Below are 18,780 nucleotides of genomic sequence, written 5' to 3' on the forward strand. Positions count from 1 at the left end.
TTTTTTTGCTATTATCCACCGGTTTCAGCATCCGCGGAGGGAGAGGGTTTGGAACCCATGCCATGTGGATACAGTGGTTGTGCTGCATCTGGCTTTGGGTACCATCCCATCTGGCCGCGAAGATATGATGATGATGATGATGATGGGACATCCCACAGCGTGATCCTCTTGCAGTTCCAAATATTGCAACCTGTGCTCAAATTTTAAGGCTTGCCTCCTTTAGCCCCCCCCTGCAGCGTCTGCTTTGGTAATCCTGTCCTTGCTTTCCTCTCTCTCTCTGTGCTAGGCGGACCAGATATACCGGGGGCGCAGAAGGATGGACCACTGCTCTGGGGCCGCAGGACCGTCCCAGAAGCCTACGGCAATGACGACCCCCAGGGGCATGTAAAACTTGAATGCAGAGCTTCTCCGCCTCCTTCGGAAGCTCCTTCCCTGGAGCCCCAGGATTCGGACGCCATCCCTTCTGTTCTCCTGGCCGGCGGGCTGGCCCTGGTGTTCGTCCTCGTCTCGCTGTGCCTTTTCCACCACGACAGCAAAGTCGCCCGCTTCCGCGCCTGCAGGGTCGAGACCCCGAACCAAACCAAGAGCAGCAGCCGCCGACAGGGGCTGTGTCGTCTCCTGGACCCAAACCAGCCCCCCATGACAGGGCGGACCTCTGAGCATCCCCTTCGAGGGCAGACGGGCAAGGGGACCCTACTCAATGGCCGCGGGGTCTGGGCGGCCCTGGCGGTGGGAGACGCCGGCCACCCCGTCTTCTGCCTTGTGAAGGCCGCTCTTCCTTTCAAAGAACCTGCCTGCCAGGCGGGTTGAACGGAGAAATGTCGGATGTGCCCTCTAAGAAAAGGGGGGAAAGCGAAAAACAATAAAATTAACAAAAAATGTACATTTATGAACATGACGAATACTTCTTTAAAAAAATATATGTGACCTTTTGCCGACGAGTCTGCTTCGACTTTTCCACAAAAGCCGACATTCAACAAATAGAAAAGGTCGTCTTTAAGGTGCCGTTATATTTTTGATCTCCCCCCCCCCCCCCCACTTTTTACATTTATTTTGTTTTTCACCGACCCGGCTTGCATCAACAAGTTCCTATTAGGATAAGTGCTGACAAAACATCAGCCGCTGGGGCTCGGCTCCTTTTCAAAAGCTTCTTTTTGTAAGCGCCTTGCGGGGCGAGGGAGGTTTGAACTAATATTCTTTTTCCTGGCGGTGATCAGGAAAAAAAACACACCATAAAACTTCACGCCCGCTAGCATGCCAGCATTTCCTTCTTTTTTTCCCCTTTCCTCCTGCACGTAAAGACAAGATCGCTAGGCACCTCTGAAGTGCTGAGTTGCAACCGGCTTGCAAATCACCGGTGTGACTCTGGCGCAGCTGTGGTCCCCCTAAAAAAAGTTATTTTTCCCCTCTCGGAACCAGAGATCTGCTGACCGTCTATGTGCAGTTGGGACTTAACGGCAAACACACACCAAACTAGAGATGCTGCTAGTTATTGAGAGCGCTGCACAGGAATAAATCAATAAAAGAGGTCATTTTCTCCAGGATCTGTGTAGCTTCATGGAAAGGAGGCGGGGGGGGGGGAGAGGAATGATCAGATCTGACCAGGGACGTTGGCAAGTCTTGGGTCCGATTCCCAAGGCCGAGTCTGCGTCTTTGGTGCCAAGTCCCGAATTTGAGCTTGCATCTTTGGTACCAAGTCCCGAGTTCGAGTCTCCATCTTTGGTACAAAGTCCTGAGTTCTAGTCTCCATCTTTGGTACCAAGTCCTGAACTCGAGTCCCTATTTAAAAAAAGCTTCCCCGCCACCCCCACCAGAAACAAGAGAGGGTTGGGTGGGTTCAGGGTGCATTAGTTTTATTGGCCGAGTCATTGACACACACCCCCGAGTGGAGTCCGCAGTGCGAGTTCTGGGACGCCGGTTCCCATCCCTGGCTCAGACGAGAAGCCAGCTCTGCCCGTCGTCCTTCTTCAAGGATCCTGGCAAGTAAACAGCAACCGCCTGCCGAGCTCATGGAGGAGGATCGCCAAGGGACAAAGTCCCCCGAGGAAGGCAGGAGGAGGCAGAGAACGCCCTGGCGTCGGAAGGCAGAGCGATCCAGACACGCTCACTGCAGGAGGGCCCTCGGTCTCTGTTTGGTTTGGTTTGGGTGGGCGAGGGTGCTTCTTGCCAGCCGGGCCCTGCTTTGCTGTCGTAAGAAAAAAGCAAGAGAGGAGGAGGAAAAGCCAGCTGCCAGCAACGTGGGCCGTCAACCTCCCCGACCGAGTAGCCCTGCTCTCGAGGTATGTTTTTTTTTTGTGGGGGGGGGACACATAGAGCTGTGAAAGCTGGAGATTCGACGACACATACAAAGACAGCCTCCCCCAGTCTAGGGATGGCTTCGAGGTCTGGGGTCCTCCTTCTAAAAGTCAGAGGAATTTTAGCGGATATAGAGCTTGGGGGGTGAGGGAGTGGGGTGGAAGAGATGCTTTCTTGAACTGGAACTCCCAAAACGCCCACCAAAGTTTTAAAAGTAACTTTGGGGACTAGAGTGCCACGTTGGCTGGAGGAATAGTAAAGAACAAAGAACATCACACTGGGGGCAAACTGGAAGAAACAAATGAAAAGAAGTACTTTGGCTAATCATAGGGTCTAGAAACTTGATTTCTTTTTAAGTGGGGAAACAAAAACTGGAATCCTTAGGAAGCTCTCCTTTATCCAATGTTGCTTCTTTAATGCACGTTCTGCTCTCTCTCTTTATCCCCTGCTCCTCCTTCCTCTCTTGCTTCTCTGTGCCGAATTTGAGATCCCACGGACCTCTTCTCTTATAGTCTGTTGCATACCATGTCCCAGGACGTTGGCAGTGTTGATTATCAGTATACGGTGGTCCTGTGGAACTGCAGCGTGAAAATACTACCTGTTACCTTTCTGTTTCATCTTCCTCTCAGCCCGGATCTGGTCTCAAATGCCGAAGTCTTCAAACTTCTTGGAGGAAGCCGGGCCTGCTCGTATCCTTGTTTTTCATCTTCTTTACCAGCCAGCGGCTGTGATCAAGTGCCATCTGAATAGAAATCCACCCAGGCTATCTGGTCTTCCGAGCCCGCCAGGGAACAAGCGAGGCTTGGCCACGCTCCGGTCCATGCCATGGTGGAGAAGGAGGGGTCTGAGCTTCCGCGTGACTGCCCCATTTGCTGGAGCGCCTACGACAACGTCTTCCGGACCCCCAAGCTGCTCCAGTGCCACCACTCCTTCTGCATCGAGTGCCTGGCCCACCTCAGCCTGGCGTCGGACGGCCGGAGCCAGCTGCCCTGCCCGCTCTGCCGCCACCCCACTGCCCTCCCGCCGGACCACCTTGTCACCGAGCTGCCCACCAACGAGGCCGTCTTGCGCCTCCTTCGGCTGGAGCCCAACCCCATCGTCCTGGAAGGGCACCGGCTGTGCCTCCAAGAGCCGCGCCAAAGCTGGCATTTCCTCCGCCAGCCCAGAGTTTACACTTTAGACCTGGGGCCGGAGACGGACGCCAACGCGGGGCACCCGCCCGAGTCCCCCCAGACGGGGACCACCAGCCTGCCTCGCCGCACGACGCTGCGGGAATGCGCCCGCAACCCTCAGCTCCGGATTTTTACTTACCTGATGGCCATCATCTTAAGCATGACCGTGTTACTCATCTTCTCCGTCTTCTGGACCAAGCAGTTTCTCGGGTGGGGTGGGGGGTGAGACGTGCACCCCACGGGGCAGAACCTGGGGGGTGGGCATGTCACTGGCTTTTGAACCAAAGACACAGCCGAGTCCCTAAATTCAGGAAAGGCTGAGAACATCTCGTGGATTTGGTTAACCAGGGTCAACATGAAACACAGATGTCATTGAATTAGCATCTTGAACAGTGCCAAACCTTCTGACACAAGTGGTGGCTTGTCTTCAAACTGCTCAAGAGTTATGTACTGCTCTGCTGGAAGAGGAAACCACTGGCGCTTTGACTTTTTCTCCTCTTTACTATCCGGGAGACTCAGTTCTGGGTATTATCATCATCATTTGCATTTTTCAGCATCCACCAGGGTGGGGGCTTGGGACCGATCTCCCCAAGGATACAAAGGTCTTACTGTATTCAAAATTCTAGTAAGAGGCCAGCTTCAGTGAGGGACGGTCAGCTTTCACACTAGATGTCATTAGCTTGCAAAACCCATCAGTCTTGAATCAACATATGAGATGCTGAAGGATAATGGGAAATGCAACCCAGCAAAGCCCGATGGGTCCCTTTCCTGCTGTCGATGGACTACAGCTATCTGCCGCCTTCCATTTCTGAAAAAAGTCCCCCTTCAACTGGGCAATGGTTTATATCGAATGAGGCAGGGATTTTGGGTATGCCGATATATTTTCCTTTCTAGCACCAGGAAAAACACACAAGAGAGGGCTGTGTTACAGGTCCAAACTGGCGCTGCATGGAGGCAAGCTCAGCAAATCTGGGCCAAGGCGGATGTCTGGTCGTGAAATCATTTGTACAATAAAAGAACAATCCGGTTGGGTTGAGTTGGGAAGGAGTATTTTTTTTTACTCACGGGTGGCAATTAAGATGCTGCATCAGAAAGCCGGAAAAAGACACGTTCAAAGTTCAGAGTTTGTTCGCAGCTGAATGGGAAGAGCCAGCGGAGTTTGAGGAAACAGCCAAAGCACGACATGCTAAATTCTTTTTCATGCATGGGTTGAGGACGACAGAAAGTGTAAATGCAGCTGTCCAAATTAGTAGTTCCAAGATGTGAAGGCGTAAGTTACTTAGATGCAACTAGTAACGCTGAATTACTTTCAGATGTTGTTTTAAAGGGTTTTGAAAGGAATTTTCCAGTCCCCCTCCCTTTGCTATTCTTTTATCATTCTTAAGTGGTTGGGTTTTGTTTTTACAAGTATTTCCAAGCTGTACTATCAAAATGGGGCACTAGAGGGAACCAGAGAGCGTTTCTCCAGCTTCCTGGCAATGCAACGGGACCAACGTAAAAACACTACTTGCACCCTCAGAGCAATGACCGTAGCCTCAATCTGGCTGCTGAGAAAGAAGGAGTTCTTTTAGAAAGGGGATGTGTTGCCCCACGAAAAGATGACAGTCATGGGGCTATGACAGCTTTAGAAAAGTTCACAGCAGAACAGATGTCTATCAAGGGCGACCCGTCATGACAGGGACACACAAAACTTTAGGGTCGGAGGCCATGTGCAACTAACTCAATGCCAGCAGGTGATAATCCGGTGGGGCAGGTAGCAAGAACAAGAAGGCCAGTGGATATTCAGTGGAGCGAAGGCAGGCAAAGGGAGCAGACAGGCTCTTTAATGGTCTCAAACTCTGAATGAGCCACGCCTGGATTTCCAGCTGGCCTGGAAGAAGAGGCGCAACAAAGGCAGACGACGGAGACTCAGGAACAGAGGCATCAGCCCTGCTTTAATATTTCCAAAACAAACACACATACAAGATTATGTGCCTCCGTCCGACTGGGAAGAGGCACCGACTTCAACATCAAGCAGAGCGACAGGAGAGGTATGGGACCGACCTCAAGCCACAGAAATGAGCTCTTTTTCCCCACCTCCAGCCGTCAATTATTCGGAAACTAAAGGAGCCGCAGTCCAGTCCAGGAGGAGGAAAAGACGAGTACAAAAATAGAGACTCTGGAAATGTTTACTGAAACTCGGCTTTTCGTGTCCATGGAGCGTCTAACAGGCAGAGAGATCCAGGGACCCGGGCCAATGAACCACTCTTCCCATGTGGTCACTGCCGGGGGCAGAGGTCAGAGCGAGAGCCCTCCCCGCCCATGTGAAGCCCAGGCAGTCTTCACAAGGGTCCCTCCTTTGTGACGGGAGCCGGGAAGGGCCAGTCTGGCAGACGGGACCTGGCCCTATTCCGCCATCCACAGCTTGAAGGTCCGGTCGTAAGAGCAGGTGGCGATCAGCTGCCCGTCCAGGGAGACGTCCAAGCCCATGACTTTGCCCTCGTGCCCTGCCAGGGTTTTCAGGGGAGACCAGCCTGGGTGCGTCCAGACCTTGGCCGTATTGTCGTAGGCTCCGGTGAGCAGGAAGTTGCCGTGATTCGCTAGAGAAAGCGGGGGGGGGGGAGAGAGAACGCCAGGTGAGGTGGGGGAGCGAACGGGAGAGAAGATCTCCAAATCAGGGGGGAAGAATTTTAAAGAATCAAACTTCTACTGCTGTTGTCTCAAATCTGCAATTTTGGGGGGGAGTGGGTGCTATTCAAGGCCTTGGCAGATGCTGCAGGGAAGTGAATTGTGCTTTTCTGTCTGCAAAGAGGTTCCACTGGGGCGTGACAGGCACAGAACTGAGCTACGCTTTATATATGCCATAGATAAATCTCCAGATGGGTAAGGATCGCCTCTGACTCCGTCCACTGTGCTTTCGCCTCACCCCTCTGCCTTCAGCCTAGCTGGCTACTATGACACTCTCCACCATGGCTTTTCTGAAAGCAGAATTCGGCTCCTGGGCCGAAAAAGGTTCCTGTACAGATGCAGGAAGAAGCGGGACCGTGAGGTGACGTACCAAGCAGGCAGTAAAAAAGCAAGAATTATGAAGTGTTTTCTGTGCCATGAAGGGTACAGGATTCTTCGCGAAGGGTCTCTGTTCCAGAACTTACAGGTCTCTGACTCAACACAAGAACTTAAAGACAAGATTCTCGTCCTCCTTGGGGCAGAGAGAAAATTTAGGAATGGGGATAGCCTACGGTCTGAAGGATAAGGAGACTCAGGAGAGGTAAGAAAAACTGGCACCCCAAACGGCTTGTGGAACTATCCAATTTGCTGCCAAATTAAGGCGCTTGAACAGACCCCAGCTATCGAGACTTACGTTCAAACTTCACTCCCGTCACCAGGTTCTGATGGGCCGGGATGGTGTAGATGCACCTCCTCTGGCGAAGGTCCCAGACTTTACATGTGTTGTCGCCGCTGCCGGTGGCAATGTGGTACCTGCAATGTGAGACGAGAAGGAAGATCTCGGTGAAAGGCATACGCGAATGTTATTAGCCCCCCCCCCAATGCTCACGAGCGGCCACCCTGGCTCTTACCCGTTTGGGGAAAAATTGATCCCATAGATTTCTTTGAGGTGGCCTTCCAGAAACATGATACAACGCCCTGTGCGTAGGTCCCACACACGGCCAAAGGCGTCCAGGCCGCTGGAAGAGAGGAAGGGAGAGATGACATGAGACACACACACACACAAACACACAATCCAAGGAAGGGAGCTGCCAGAGTTTGAACTCCTTTGGGTGGTCCAGTTTCATGGACCACAGGTTAACGGAATCAGCAGATAGTGATCTTGCGGATGAGGGGTCCCCTACTGTATATTCAAGCACACAGCTGGAATGTCAGAATGTCCACCCTGTTTGGTGGGGGTTTCTAGATGGAAACATTTGGGTAGAATCTTCTAAAAGCAGAAAAAGCTCAAGTCTCTTTCTTCTAAAGTGTCTCGATTGGGAAGAGGAGTCAGAATGCACAGCTGATGGATGGGAACGTGCTCAAAAGGAGCCTTCGTAAGGAGATATGGCTTCTATAGGCAAGTAGCTTTACCCGGTGCCAGAAAGGGAGCCGTCAACGTGGAAGGCAATGTCATAAACCCCTTTGCTGTGGCCTTCTTGGTGCAGAATCTCCTCCTGGGCTTCAAGGTCCCACAGACGCCACGAATGGTCATAGCTGTGAACATAAGTTTAAATAATAATAATAAAAATTTTAAAAGATATTGCAGAACTTGTCACTTTTCAAGAGGTTTCTGTACAACCAGAGGTTCGAAACCCTGAAATGACATCCAGGCTTCCTCCTCCCATACGGACGCTTCTCTCTCTTAACTCTCTCTTGAAAACTTTCCAGAAATACATATTTTTGTGATGTTTGTAACAGAACTGACCACTAGAGGCAGCCAGACACCATGCCATGCTACATACATCACAAAAATACTGTATGTATTTCTAGTGGTTTTCTTTTAATATTTTCAGACAGATTCAGGTAAGTGAAACTATATCCTGCAGATATGGGGGGGGGGAGTTCCTACTGGAAAAGATGGTTGCACCCTCTAGTGGTCAAATTTATTTTTCAAAAAAATAAAAAATACATGTAAGATTAGGATTCAAAATGCAGCAAAGCTGCCTCACACACTTCTTTCGATATACTGTTTTAATGCTTGGGTTGTCTTTGTTCCTCCCCCAGAACGTGGGGAAAGGGCTCCACTGCTTTATTTGGCCACCATTCAGCTTCACAACAAATTTTGATTCTGTATTTTTTTAAAAAGGGAGGGAACGAGGAAATTGCTTACCAGGTGGTGCCCAAGAATCTGCCCGAGGGGTGCCACGCCACCCGCGCCACTCTCACGGTGTGGCCCTCGATGTCAGCCACTGGCTCATCGCTGAAAGAAAGGCAAAGATACCCCCGCTGAAGGTTAATGGGAATATTTGCTGCCTTTAAAAAGACGGAAATGACGTGGCAATAGAGAAGGTGACGATGCGGCTTAGAGGACAGAAGCGCTGTCGTGGATCAGACAAAAAGACATTCCTGGATTCGAGGAGGAAACCGTCTTACAGAGGAATAGCCGTTCCCATCTGGCAACTGCCCAGAATTGAGCTTGAAAGCCACGACGAGTGGCAGAGCCACTGAGCACGTGGGCTGAATCAGGGACTCGTTTACCAGCATTAAAACCTCTTGCCACCAGCAACAGTATTAGGCAGAAAATCTCTACCTCAAGGGCCCAATTAGAGACAGTTCGCTTGCTAGCACGCTCTCTCTCTCTTTCTCTGCCCTATGGATGTGTCCCAGACAGAATCAGCCGCATTTCCCCAGAGTGCAGAAATCATACGAAACGATGGCAAAATAGCTACCCGAGGTGGGGGGAGCGCAAGTGTGAACGGCGATGTTGTCCCTGTTTAGCTACGGAGATGCAAACCATACCCGAGGCACACAGCTGTCTCTGCAGAACCCGGCTGGGGGGTGGTGTAGACTTCAAGATATTCCCGGACGGGAACTCCCATCAGGCCCAGCAAGAGATCTACTGAGAGGGGATAATGGGAGATACAAGGCAGCGACATCTCGAGACCCACATCACCTCTAGCCTTGTTCTACAGAGACAGACAGGTGCTGGAGAGTATCGTCTGCATGCCCCCGGCTGTTCCTAGCCTCTCACTGAAAGCAAAGCTTTCCCATAAATGCCTTTTTATTACTGCAGACTGGTTATTTATTTATCCTGGTGCCGGTCTGGCTCAGGCCACGGACCGAAGATTGGGGACCTCTTATATACTCATATAGCGTTTGCTGGAGAAATGTATTTCCAAGTTGTCATTAACAAAACTGACCACCGAGATCATACTATGCACAGTATTCGCTATTAAAATAGCGTTTGCTATAAATCCGCATTTTTCAGCATTTGTGGGTGGGGCTTAGAACCGATCCCCCGCGGATACAGGGGTCCTACTGTATTTATTATTTACTTCTTAAATGGATGCCATGAGTTAAGTGTTAACTCAAATGGAGCGATTAGATGCGGCTTCTTGATTGGACCACATCAGAAACAGTTTCCCGGAGATCCGCTTATAGAAAGACAAGAATTGTCCAGGCTGACCTCTCGAGGCTCCAGAGCTTGACGGAGCCGTCAGCTGCGCACGAGGCCAAGTTGACGTCCTTCTTGTCCAGGGAGATGGTAGCTTTAGGGTGGAAGACCACTGCTCCGACATTGGTGTCATGCCCTTGAGAACAGGAGGGGAAGCCAGCCCGTTAGAGAGAGTCCAACAGTCCCAAATTTTCTCCTCTAGCTTAAAACTGAGCTTTCCCTTTTTTGCTTCTAAAATCAAGAAGGGCTCTGAAGTTCCATAGGGAGTTAAATGTGGGTTGGCAGTTATTCGGCATTCAAGCCACTGTTTGCTGGATTACCACGCGCCATCAGGCAGTCCAGGCCTGTTTCCACCAGCTTGCTTGGTTTCTGGCTGTCTAAAGAGGAAAGAAGTGTTTTCCCCCAGTAGAAGGCATGTTTTCATTTATCTGCTGACAGCTAGTCATTCCCATCCTCCTCCTCAGACTCAGCCGCTGCTCACCTCCAGCCATCTATCCTCATCCCTACGACAGTTCCTTACCAAAATAAAAAAGGGGTGAGGGAAGCAGGAGATTTGGGGAGAGAGTAAGAAGGCAGCAACCTTCCTACCTCGCAAAGTGTGGACGAGATTGCAGTCTGGCACCGACCACAGCTTGCAGAGTCCGCTCCTGGGGGGGGGGGAAGGGATAACAAGAACAATAATCTTAGAACTTTTCACATCATCATCATCTTAGAATGGCAGAGCTGGAAGGGCACCTCTGGATCATCATGTCCAGCCACTGTGTAATTCATTAAGGACAATCATCACCATCATTGAACTGCAGGTCTGGAAGGGACTGTGTGGATCATCCAGTCCAGCCCCTGTCAAGGAGGCCTGGGGGGGGGGATTCGAACTCCCAACCTTCGGCTCCTCAGTTAAAGACCTAAGCCATTGAGCTATATGAGCTTTGGCTGACGTGTTATCTTTCTGCAAAGTGTTTCTATCCTTGCTTTTGCGGAAGCACAATGGAATGTAGGCACTACCTGTCAATCACAACCACAACCACTTGCAATATATGGCGTTTATATATTTTATACATAAAGGAAACATCATAAAAGGAAGATAAGAGTGTGAAATGATCAGAATTAACTATCAGAAAGTATAAACACCCCTTAACACTGTCAGTTTCAGGCTGACAGGAAAGCCTCTATTTTGAATACATCTATCTATCTATCCATCTATCCATGTATCTATCCCGCCCATCTAATCATTCGACTACGTTCTTGGCTTCTCACTCTAGGCACCCCTCAAAAACCTCCCGGGTTTCTCCTATACAAATGGGAGAAAAACTGCAGAAAAACAAGGTGATGGAGTGGAAAAATAAAAACAAACTCTTACCAACAGGCTGTAGCCAGGAGCTTGGAGTTGGGACTGAAGTGGCAGAACGAGATGGGTCGGTCATCCCCAATTTGGCTGCAGAAATTATTCAGAGACTGAAATGGGGAAAAAATGGAAGAAGTTGCCAGGAGAGAAGTAAAAAAAGTGTGAAGTGAAAGGAGATAATAATTCAGGGCAGACAAAGAAGAGGGTGGAGGTTTCTGGTCTAGATTGCTCCTTTCTCTTCCCGTAAAAGAAATATGTAGAGTAGGAGCCCCTTATCTGTGGGATTGGTATTCGCGGCTTCCCTTATCCACTTGCCTGAAAATATTAAAAGAAAAATCCTAAAAATATGAATATGTACAGTATTTCTAAAAATCAGCAGAACTGGCCACTAAAGGGAGCCAGAAACCAGGCTACGGAGGGCATTTGCTATTAATATAGTGTTTGCTGTAATAGGCCACGGATTTGGAAGGAGAGAAGAAGCTCATTGGGGCCCCACATTTTCTGCTGCGGGAGGCGAGGCTCCGTGTCTCAAGAGCCTTTTGGTCACAGGCTCCCATGGGTATGACATTCGTCATGGTATAAAGAGTCCCCACCTACCCTCAGAGATTTGTGCAGCTCCTGTTTCTGAGATGTCCGTGTGGCCTCAGGGACCTCTTTGAGCATCCGGGCTTCCTCCAGTCGCTTGATCGCCCTGTGCCAAAACCAGAAAGCCTTCAGGCCTTTTCTATAGTCAAACAACTGCCTCCCCTCCGGGCCCACAACTGGCCTGCTGGTTTTCTTGCCAACAGGCATGAGGAAAAGTATAATACAATAATAACTTCTGACTTATGAAGACCCTTTTCAGCGTTTTCCAGGTAGAGAACACTCAGAGGTGTATTACACTTCCCTTCCTCTAGGGGGCAACCTTGGGACGGTGCAGCTGGCCCAAGGCTATCCAGGTTGGCTCTTCTCCCAGGAGGCCCAGAGGGGGGATTTGAACTCACAACCTCTGGTTCTGCAGTCAAAGACCTAGCCACTGAGCTATCCTGCCAGCTCTGTCATGAAACGAACAATTACAATCTGCTTTTTGGCATAGAGCTTAAAACCACCTCTCCCCATCCAGGACCTCCTTCCAGAAATAACAGATCTATACACACTTGTCTGTACACGTAGAAGCATCTTACAGCATCAACCCCTTACCGAGGAAGCGAATAGCTGGCAATCCACATCCTGGCTGTCTTCAGGGTGTTTGGCCCCTCGTGGTACCAGGTCTGCTGATACTAAGCAAGGGGGGGGGGAAACGGGCAAAAAACAGATGAGATCTGATGAGTATTTCTAAATGAATGAACAAATAAGCTTCACTACAAAGAATTTCATAATGCCTTTACCTCCTCTTTCGATTTCTTGGATTTTTCATCGTCTTTCTTGGTCTTCTTCAAGGCATCAGTGCCGACCACCGAAAGAATATTACGTAGCCTGCCAAGAAACCAAGTCAGGTCGAAGCTGCATTGTTGTTTTTCCATCCCTGCTTTCCAGAAACGAAAAGAACAAGGAGGGAAGAGGGCTCCCCCTCCCCCCCCCGGTGGGAAAGCCGAGAGGCCAATCCGCGCCCCCCTCTCACCTCTCCCGCCTCTCTGCGGGACCCTCTCCGAAAAGAGTGATGGGCTCCCCGAGGGCCCGTAAGCAGGCTTTGACCTCCGAATCGTCCGTGGAGACGTTGATCTGCCTGGCCCGCTTCCGGCGCTCGAATTCCGCCAGGACCTCCGCCTGCCGTTCGCTGATGTGCTCTTCCAGGTCGAAGACTTCCCCTGAGGACAGAAGAAAGCTGAAAACACGCGGGGGGCCAGCCTCTGCGAACGGTCGTACCAACAGAGACAAGCCACAATCTGGCACCCAGTATGTGGGATGCTGGCCAAGCATGATCTTCCCGCCAGCCAGTTTTATCAAGTTCACCGGCCCCTTCTTACCGCTGGTGATGTTGATGTTGCCGGCCTCAATAGCTGCTTTGACCGCGTCCTTCCCCAGCATCCCGGACTCTCCCTTGAGGAGACGTTCCCGCTCCTTCTCCTCCAGGCTTCCGTAGAAAATCGGCCCCTTCTTGGCCGGGGGGCCATCGCCGTCGTCGGAAGCTTTGGTCTTTCCCCCCTGGAAGGAAGGAAGGAAGCTCATCAGTGGATTCCAAGCATAAAAATGATCAAGGCTTACTCACCGGGTCACAAGGAGCAAAGGACAGGACAGGGAGAAGGCACAGAACCCCTGAGAGTTGCTAGCCGTGGCTTTTACTTAATATCATATTTATTTACTTATTTTTTGAATTATAGACTTACCGTTTATAGCTTTTTTTTTTTCTTTACACATGGCTCTTTCAAATGATGTAAGCCACCTTGGATGCTTTCTAAGGGGAAAGGCTGGGTAAAAATATTTTAAATATAGAAATAAAGGCTTATTTAGGATTTTTTTTTTACCCCGCCTCTTACTCCATGGCGGCTGACGTCGTTGAAAGAACAGCCCTGGGCGCTCACAAATACAAAATAATGAAACAAATTAAAAACAAAACAGCGGCACCCAAAACACCTCCCGAAGCAAGAAGGCCGGGCGACCCGTTTCAAAACCCCGCTCAAGTCAGCCGGTCGCTCGGGTTGGCGCCCTGACCGGCCTACCTCACAGGGTTGTTGTGAGGGGAGGGGAAACGGGAGGAGGAGAAACCCCCCCCCGACACCGCCCGAAAAGAAACAAGGGCCGGGCGCGAAACTCCCACCAGGCCCCAAGCGCCCCTTACCGCGGAGGCCCGCGACGTAGCCATGGCGACCCTTCTCCGTCGAAGACCCCCGCTTCCCCTCAGCTCAGCCCGGCGAAGCGCGCGGGCGAGCACTTCCGGAGGGCGCCGCTTCTCAGGTTCTCCGCTCTAGCCGACTCGGAGGACCCTCTATGGCCGCCCCGCCCAACGCTTCCGGGTTGTTGGAGGGTGTGTGTGGAAAGAGCGGCGCGGGGCATGCCGGGAGGGAGAGCCCTGGCGGGCGGGCGGCCTCCCAGGGAAGATGCGCGCATGCGCAGGAGAGGGGCGGTCGTCCGAGATGCTGCGGCGGAAACCGACCCGCTTGGAGCTGAAGTTGGACGACATTGAGGAGTTCGAGGGGGCCCGCAAGGAGCTCGAGGTGGGCGGGGTGGGGGTGAGGTGGGGGTGGGGTGGGGGTGGCAGGCCGGTGGGAGAGAGGCAGGCCCGGGGGGGGTGTCCTTCCTTCCTTTCCCCCCTCCCCCGAGCCGCTCCTTTTTAAAAAAGGGCCTGGGCACTCTGCACATGCTCCAGAGCGCCCTTGCCCCTCCCCTGAGGAAGCCAAGCCAGCTTCAACCTGCAGGGAAACAGGCGCCCTCTTGTGGCGCCCTGGGACTTTTTTTGTGCAGCTGGCCCAAGGCTACCCAGGCTGGCTGTTCTCCTCCCAGTGGGGGTGGGATTCGAACTCCCAACCTCTGGCTCTGCAACCATTGAATTATCTAGCCCATTAATAATAATAATAACTATTCTGACTTGTGATCTTTTTCAGGGGTTTCCAGGCAGAGAAGACTCAGAAGTGTCTTACTATCCCTTTCCTCTAGGGGGAGCCCTGGGGGCTTTTGTGCAGCTGGCCCAAGGCTACCCAGGCTGGCTGTCCTCCCCAGAGGCCCAGTGGCAGTGGGATTCGAATTCCCAACCAGATACCTAAACCACGGAGCTATCCAGCCAGCTCGCTATTCGCATACAGTATCATACTCAGTTGTCCATTGCAGCCAAAGGCACTCCAAATATCCAGATCCCCCAGATGTCCATGATGCTGTGGGGTCTGGATATTTGGAGTGCTTCTCCCTGTAAAAACCAACCCCATCACCAAGACTGAAAATTGGTTTATTTGGAAAACTTTTTCTGCTATAGTTCGCCAACTGGGGAATGCTCCCCCCTTGGAGGCACCAATATTGGCATCATTTCGGCGCCAAATCAAGATGGCGAGAGCCTTTTGGGGGTCAAGGACCGTGGCCTGCGCAGGTTTTAGTGCAATGTTTTTTAACATCTTGAGTGTTTGAAGTTTGTGTTATCTTGATTTTAAATATCATATATTTTTAAATGATTTTACGCAGCCTTGTAACCCACCCTGAGATCCTATAATATTAGGTCAGGCTATAAATGTCTACATAAATAAACAAAGCTACAGATGAAAACCTTTCTACTTCCTTGGAGCCTCATAGAAAAAGCTGACCCATCCCAGTCAAACTTCATAGGTTGTTTCCAAGTAAAAAAACTTGAATAAAACATTAAGAGAGCAAGCTCTCAACAGGAATGTGTAATTTGTCATCCTGAACATGACAGGATGGGTTTTTTTTTCTGTCGAAAGCTTGCTCTTTTATTGTTTTATTGACGTTTTTCACTTGGAAGCGAAACCTGTGAAGTGTTTTGAACCAATGCCGTCTGTTTTGACCGGGATTGGTCAGCTTTTTGAAAACTACAAAAGTTTAAACCAGCTCACTGACTAAAGCCGTAAATGTTTGAATTAAAAAAAAAGCAAAGCTGTAAATGTTTAAAGCTATAAATATTTATGTAAATAAGTTATCTACCACGTATCCAAGTTCATATTTGCCTAATGCAACCACCGAACAAGGGTTGAAGGTAGGAGTCGTAGCTCAGAAGGCAGCAGGAGAGCACTAGGCTGGCAACCGGCCTCAGATTTAAGCCTTTGAAACAATCCTGGGATTATATACAACTATTTCTGGTGCCCTGCTCAAGGACGACCCCGTTAGACGATGAAATCGCTTTACGATGACTTTTCAGTGCATTCCAATGGGTTTTTTTCGCTTGACGACGGTTTCGCTTTAACAGCGATTTTCCTAGAACGGATTATCGTTGTCAAGCGGGGCACCACTGTATTAGTATTAAGTTGCAAAAAAGGCTTTTCTTGATATATGCATGCATGAATCAACGGCTCCCTGCATTTCCTCCTTGTTGCAAGTCCATTTTTGCAGCGCCGCATGCAGGGAAGAAATCTTCCCAGTGCCATCGAAAACTGCTTCCACCGTGGTGGATAAACAGGTGTAGTTGTTATGAACTTCTGAGTCCCCTTCCCGTTTGCTTTCCTAGAGCCGTAAGAAGCAGCGTGAAGACGTGGACGTGGTGGGAGCCAGCGACGGCGATGCCGCCCTCGGGCTGAGCGCAGACCCCAAGGCCCAGGAGCAGATGATACACGACAGGATCGGCTACAAACCTCAGCCCAAACCAAACAATCGGTCGGCTCAGTTTGGGAACTTTGAGTTCTAGGAACGGAGCGTTAGCACCGGTGCTTATCGCGGTGAGCGTGGGGCTACGAAGGGATCGTTCTGGATTGATAAAGAGCTAGTTTGGAAACGTGAACGGGCATGCCTTCTCATGGCGTTAAAAGAATTCAGTCTTCTAGCAACCTGAGACCCAACTCTTCCCGAAAGAGACAATGGGTGTTTCCTTTAAAAGATTCCTTTTTGCAAACCCCTTAGATGGCATGTCTCAAATAAATATGTACGTGTGTGTTTTAAAATTCTTTTCAGGTCGAATTTTATAAAGGCGAGTATTTCTGGCATAGATTGGTTTCGAATCTTGATGGTGGAATGGGGAAGTTTTGTTTTAAACCCTGAGGTGTAGGGCCCAGCATTACAAAGAATCCACTGACTTTTCTGATTTGAAATACGTTGGGGAGCCAGGATAGGACCTTTCCCGAGTTTGCTCCCATTTCTCACCTCTCAAGTTCTGAGCCATGAAGGGGCAGCAGGTCCAGCTGACAAAAGTCGTATATTAACATAGTAAATACAGACTAGTATCGGTAAGAACCTCTTGCCTGTATGAACATCTGAAAAATCTTGGATGGTGGGCTCTTTTTTTTTTAATGTCAGCATACGATCTTTATGTTTTATCTTCTATCCTAGTCAAACAGCCCGATTTAACACGGGGGGCTGTTTTCCATCAATCCACCATTTCTGTTAAGACACATTCTGCTTTATTAGTGACATACAGACAGATCATCAGCATGACAAGGACTATGGATTTAATCTTATCTATATACATCCAGTATGGCGTTGTGCTAGAAAAGATAACACACCCTCGAAGCAAGTTAAAGGCACCGTTATTTCTCGGACACATTAGGGTACATGTTGCACCAGCAGCATAATCCTGTAGGATCCTGAAGGGAGCGAAGACACATCAATTGGGAATGGAATTATATCCCTTTTTACAATCACACACAATAGCACCGATACATGATGGTACATTAGCAGAGAACAGATTCCCACCCACCCCACCCGCCTCAATCCTCTCTGTTGAATGAAATTTTAAGTCTAAATTGGAGAGGAATGCTGGTTAGCTTTCTAATCATCACAGAACTGCGGTGCTGGAAGGGACCCTCTGGATCGTCAAGTCCAGCCCCTCTTAAAGTTGCCCGGGGGGGGGATTCAAACGCCCAGCCTTTGGCTCTCCAGCCAGAGGCTTCAACCACCGAGCTACTCAGCAGCTGTCTAATCTTAAGAAGTGCAGAGCTTCAAGGAACCCCATGGATGATTTTTGAGTCCTGCCCCTGCTCTATACGTCCATAGACGGTTTGGCTTCTTGAGTTCCTCGCTAACGCTTCTGGTCTGGTTTCTCCCTCCTCTTGAATCCCATTTCAAATTTCTTCAAAAGGAAGCTACATTGAAAGAAAACAGACCAACCCCCCCCCCTAGATTTCTAGCCAAAGGTGTGGCGGAGCTCAGCTGAAACCTGGGGATGGAGTCTGAACTCCGATCTAAGAGCATTTGCTGTTCACAGAGCTAAGGCGCACCGTGGAAGCTCCTCGTAAGGCGCAGTGTGCACATATACACAGCGTTTTAAATTGTGTGCGCCAAATAATGGAGGAGTTAACTTAGGCGCTAGGAACCGACCGCCCACCAGGTGTTGATGATACCGTTTTTGATAGACAAAGCAACTTTTCTGGATAACCTCGGGCTGATGATGTGGAGAATCCTCTTTCTGGGGAGGGGGGAACAAACCCCATCTCAGAAGGAGCCCACTTGAGATGCTTGGAGCCAGGTAGCACACCTGGGAGAGCTGCGACAAGGATCGGCCACGTGGGCTCTCCAGATGTTTCTGGACTGCAGCTCCGTGTGGTTTTTCCACTGGTGGGGGTCCCTATTTCTCCCTCCTATAATAGTACAGGCTTCTTTTTTGGGGTGGGGGCACTCCACGTTTCTGCAGCCCCACTGCTGCTTCAGGCTGCCAAGGTGGAAGGTCTACCTGTGAGCAAGCAGGTCAAGCCATTCAGCATCTTTGCTTGCCTTCTGAGACCATCGGCTGGGATGTTTACTCAAACCGAATTCCTGACTATGTGGGCTTAACAACATAGGTAAAGGTCCCCCTTGACATTTAGTCCAGATGTGTCCGACTCTAGGGCGCGGTGCTCATCCCCGTCTCCAAGCCGTAGAGCCAGCATTCGTCCGAAGAAAGTTTCCGTGGTCACATGGCCAGCGCGACTAGACATGGAACGCCATTACCTTCCCACCGAGGTGGTACCTATTTATCTACTTGCATTTGCATGCTTTCAAACGGCTAGGTTGGCAAGAGCTGGGACAAGCGACGGGAGCTCCCTCCATCACGTGGATTCAATCTTACGACTGCTGGTCTTCCGACCTTGCAGACCAGAGGCTTCTGCGGTTTAACCCACAGCACCACCATGTCTGTTTTTTCAACAACATACTTGCAGGAAAAAAAAGGAAGGAGAAAGAAAGAGAAGGAAGGCAGGAAGGAGACAGATTACCGGTGTAGACACAACCTTAGGTTTTCCAACCCAAGCCTCATTTGGGGTAGTTCTGGTCATGTAAATAATAACTCAGTTTATTTAAGGATATGTGACCCTTTTCCTGCCTTCAAGTCAAAAGGAAGCCAGAGC

At 50.2% G+C, this 18,780-nt stretch overlaps 4 protein-coding genes across 5 annotated transcripts in view; 3 read left to right on the forward strand and 1 right to left on the reverse strand.

The window, feature by feature from the left end:
• The window catches only part of LOC144585167 (uncharacterized), a 2,942-nt gene extending 993 nt beyond the window's left edge, over positions 1-1,949 (forward strand). The window contains exon 2 of the mRNA XM_078382817.1: positions 287-1,949. Coding sequence (XP_078238943.1) covers positions 287-810 — 524 coding nt within the window. The 3' untranslated portion in view covers positions 811-1,949. The remainder of the gene's footprint in view (positions 1-286) is intronic.
• The window catches only part of PRPF4 (pre-mRNA splicing tri-snRNP complex factor PRPF4), a 14,944-nt gene extending 1,151 nt beyond the window's left edge, over positions 1-13,793 (reverse strand). Inside the window, exons 1-14 of one of the 2 annotated variants that reach the window (XM_020800975.3) lie at positions 13,650-13,793; positions 12,838-13,015; positions 12,492-12,678; positions 12,259-12,346; positions 12,071-12,150; positions 11,489-11,582; positions 10,907-11,001; positions 10,138-10,196; positions 9,562-9,685; positions 8,266-8,355; positions 7,527-7,649; positions 7,025-7,132; positions 6,808-6,926; positions 5,376-6,046 (exon numbers count right to left, since the gene is read on the reverse strand). In XM_020800975.3, coding sequence (XP_020656634.3) covers positions 5,853-6,046; positions 6,808-6,926; positions 7,025-7,132; positions 7,527-7,649; positions 8,266-8,355; positions 9,562-9,685; positions 10,138-10,196; positions 10,907-11,001; positions 11,489-11,582; positions 12,071-12,150; positions 12,259-12,346; positions 12,492-12,678; positions 12,838-13,015; positions 13,650-13,673 — 1,563 coding nt within the window. In that variant the 5' untranslated portion in view covers positions 13,674-13,793 and the 3' untranslated portion in view covers positions 5,376-5,852. Of the gene's footprint in view, positions 1-5,375; positions 6,047-6,807; positions 6,927-7,024; positions 7,133-7,526; positions 7,650-8,265; positions 8,356-9,561; positions 9,686-10,137; positions 10,197-10,906; positions 11,002-11,488; positions 11,583-12,070; positions 12,151-12,258; positions 12,347-12,491; positions 12,679-12,837; positions 13,016-13,649 lie in introns of those variants that run through there. The other variant, XM_078382816.1, reaches the window with a different exon arrangement.
• On the forward strand, positions 3,113-5,723 carry RNF183 (ring finger protein 183). The gene has a single exon (XM_078382818.1). The coding sequence runs from the start codon at positions 3,121-3,123 to the stop codon at positions 3,691-3,693; it is 573 nt and encodes a 190-aa protein (XP_078238944.1). The 5' UTR covers positions 3,113-3,120; the 3' UTR covers positions 3,694-5,723.
• Positions 13,794-13,865: 72 nt separating the features above from the next.
• Positions 13,866-16,404, forward strand: CDC26 (cell division cycle 26). The gene is made up of 2 exons (XM_020800955.3): positions 13,866-14,025; positions 15,975-16,404. The coding sequence occupies exons 1-2, from the start codon at positions 13,909-13,911 to the stop codon at positions 16,149-16,151; spliced, it is 294 nt and encodes a 97-aa protein (XP_020656614.3). The 5' UTR covers positions 13,866-13,908; the 3' UTR covers positions 16,152-16,404.
• Positions 16,405-18,780: the final 2,376 nt, after the last annotated feature.

Source organism: Pogona vitticeps, chromosome ZW-PAR (genome assembly GCF_051106095.1).
Source record: "Pogona vitticeps strain Pit_001003342236 chromosome ZW-PAR, PviZW2.1, whole genome shotgun sequence".
In the NCBI taxonomy this organism is placed as follows: Eukaryota; Metazoa; Chordata; class Lepidosauria; order Squamata; family Agamidae; genus Pogona; species Pogona vitticeps.

Coding starts and splice junctions, on each gene's coding strand:
- RNF183 (XM_078382818.1), top strand. CDS start 3,121: ATGGTGGAGAAGGAGGGGTCTGAGCTTCCGCGTGACTGCCCCATTTGC.
- CDC26 (XM_020800955.3), top strand. CDS start 13,909: ATGCGCGCATGCGCAGGAGAGGGGCGGTCGTCCGAGATGCTGCGGCGG. Junction 14,026..15,974: donor GGGCCCGCAAGGAGCTCGAG/GTGGGCGGGGTG, acceptor TTGCTTTCCTAG/AGCCGTAAGAAGCAGCGTGA.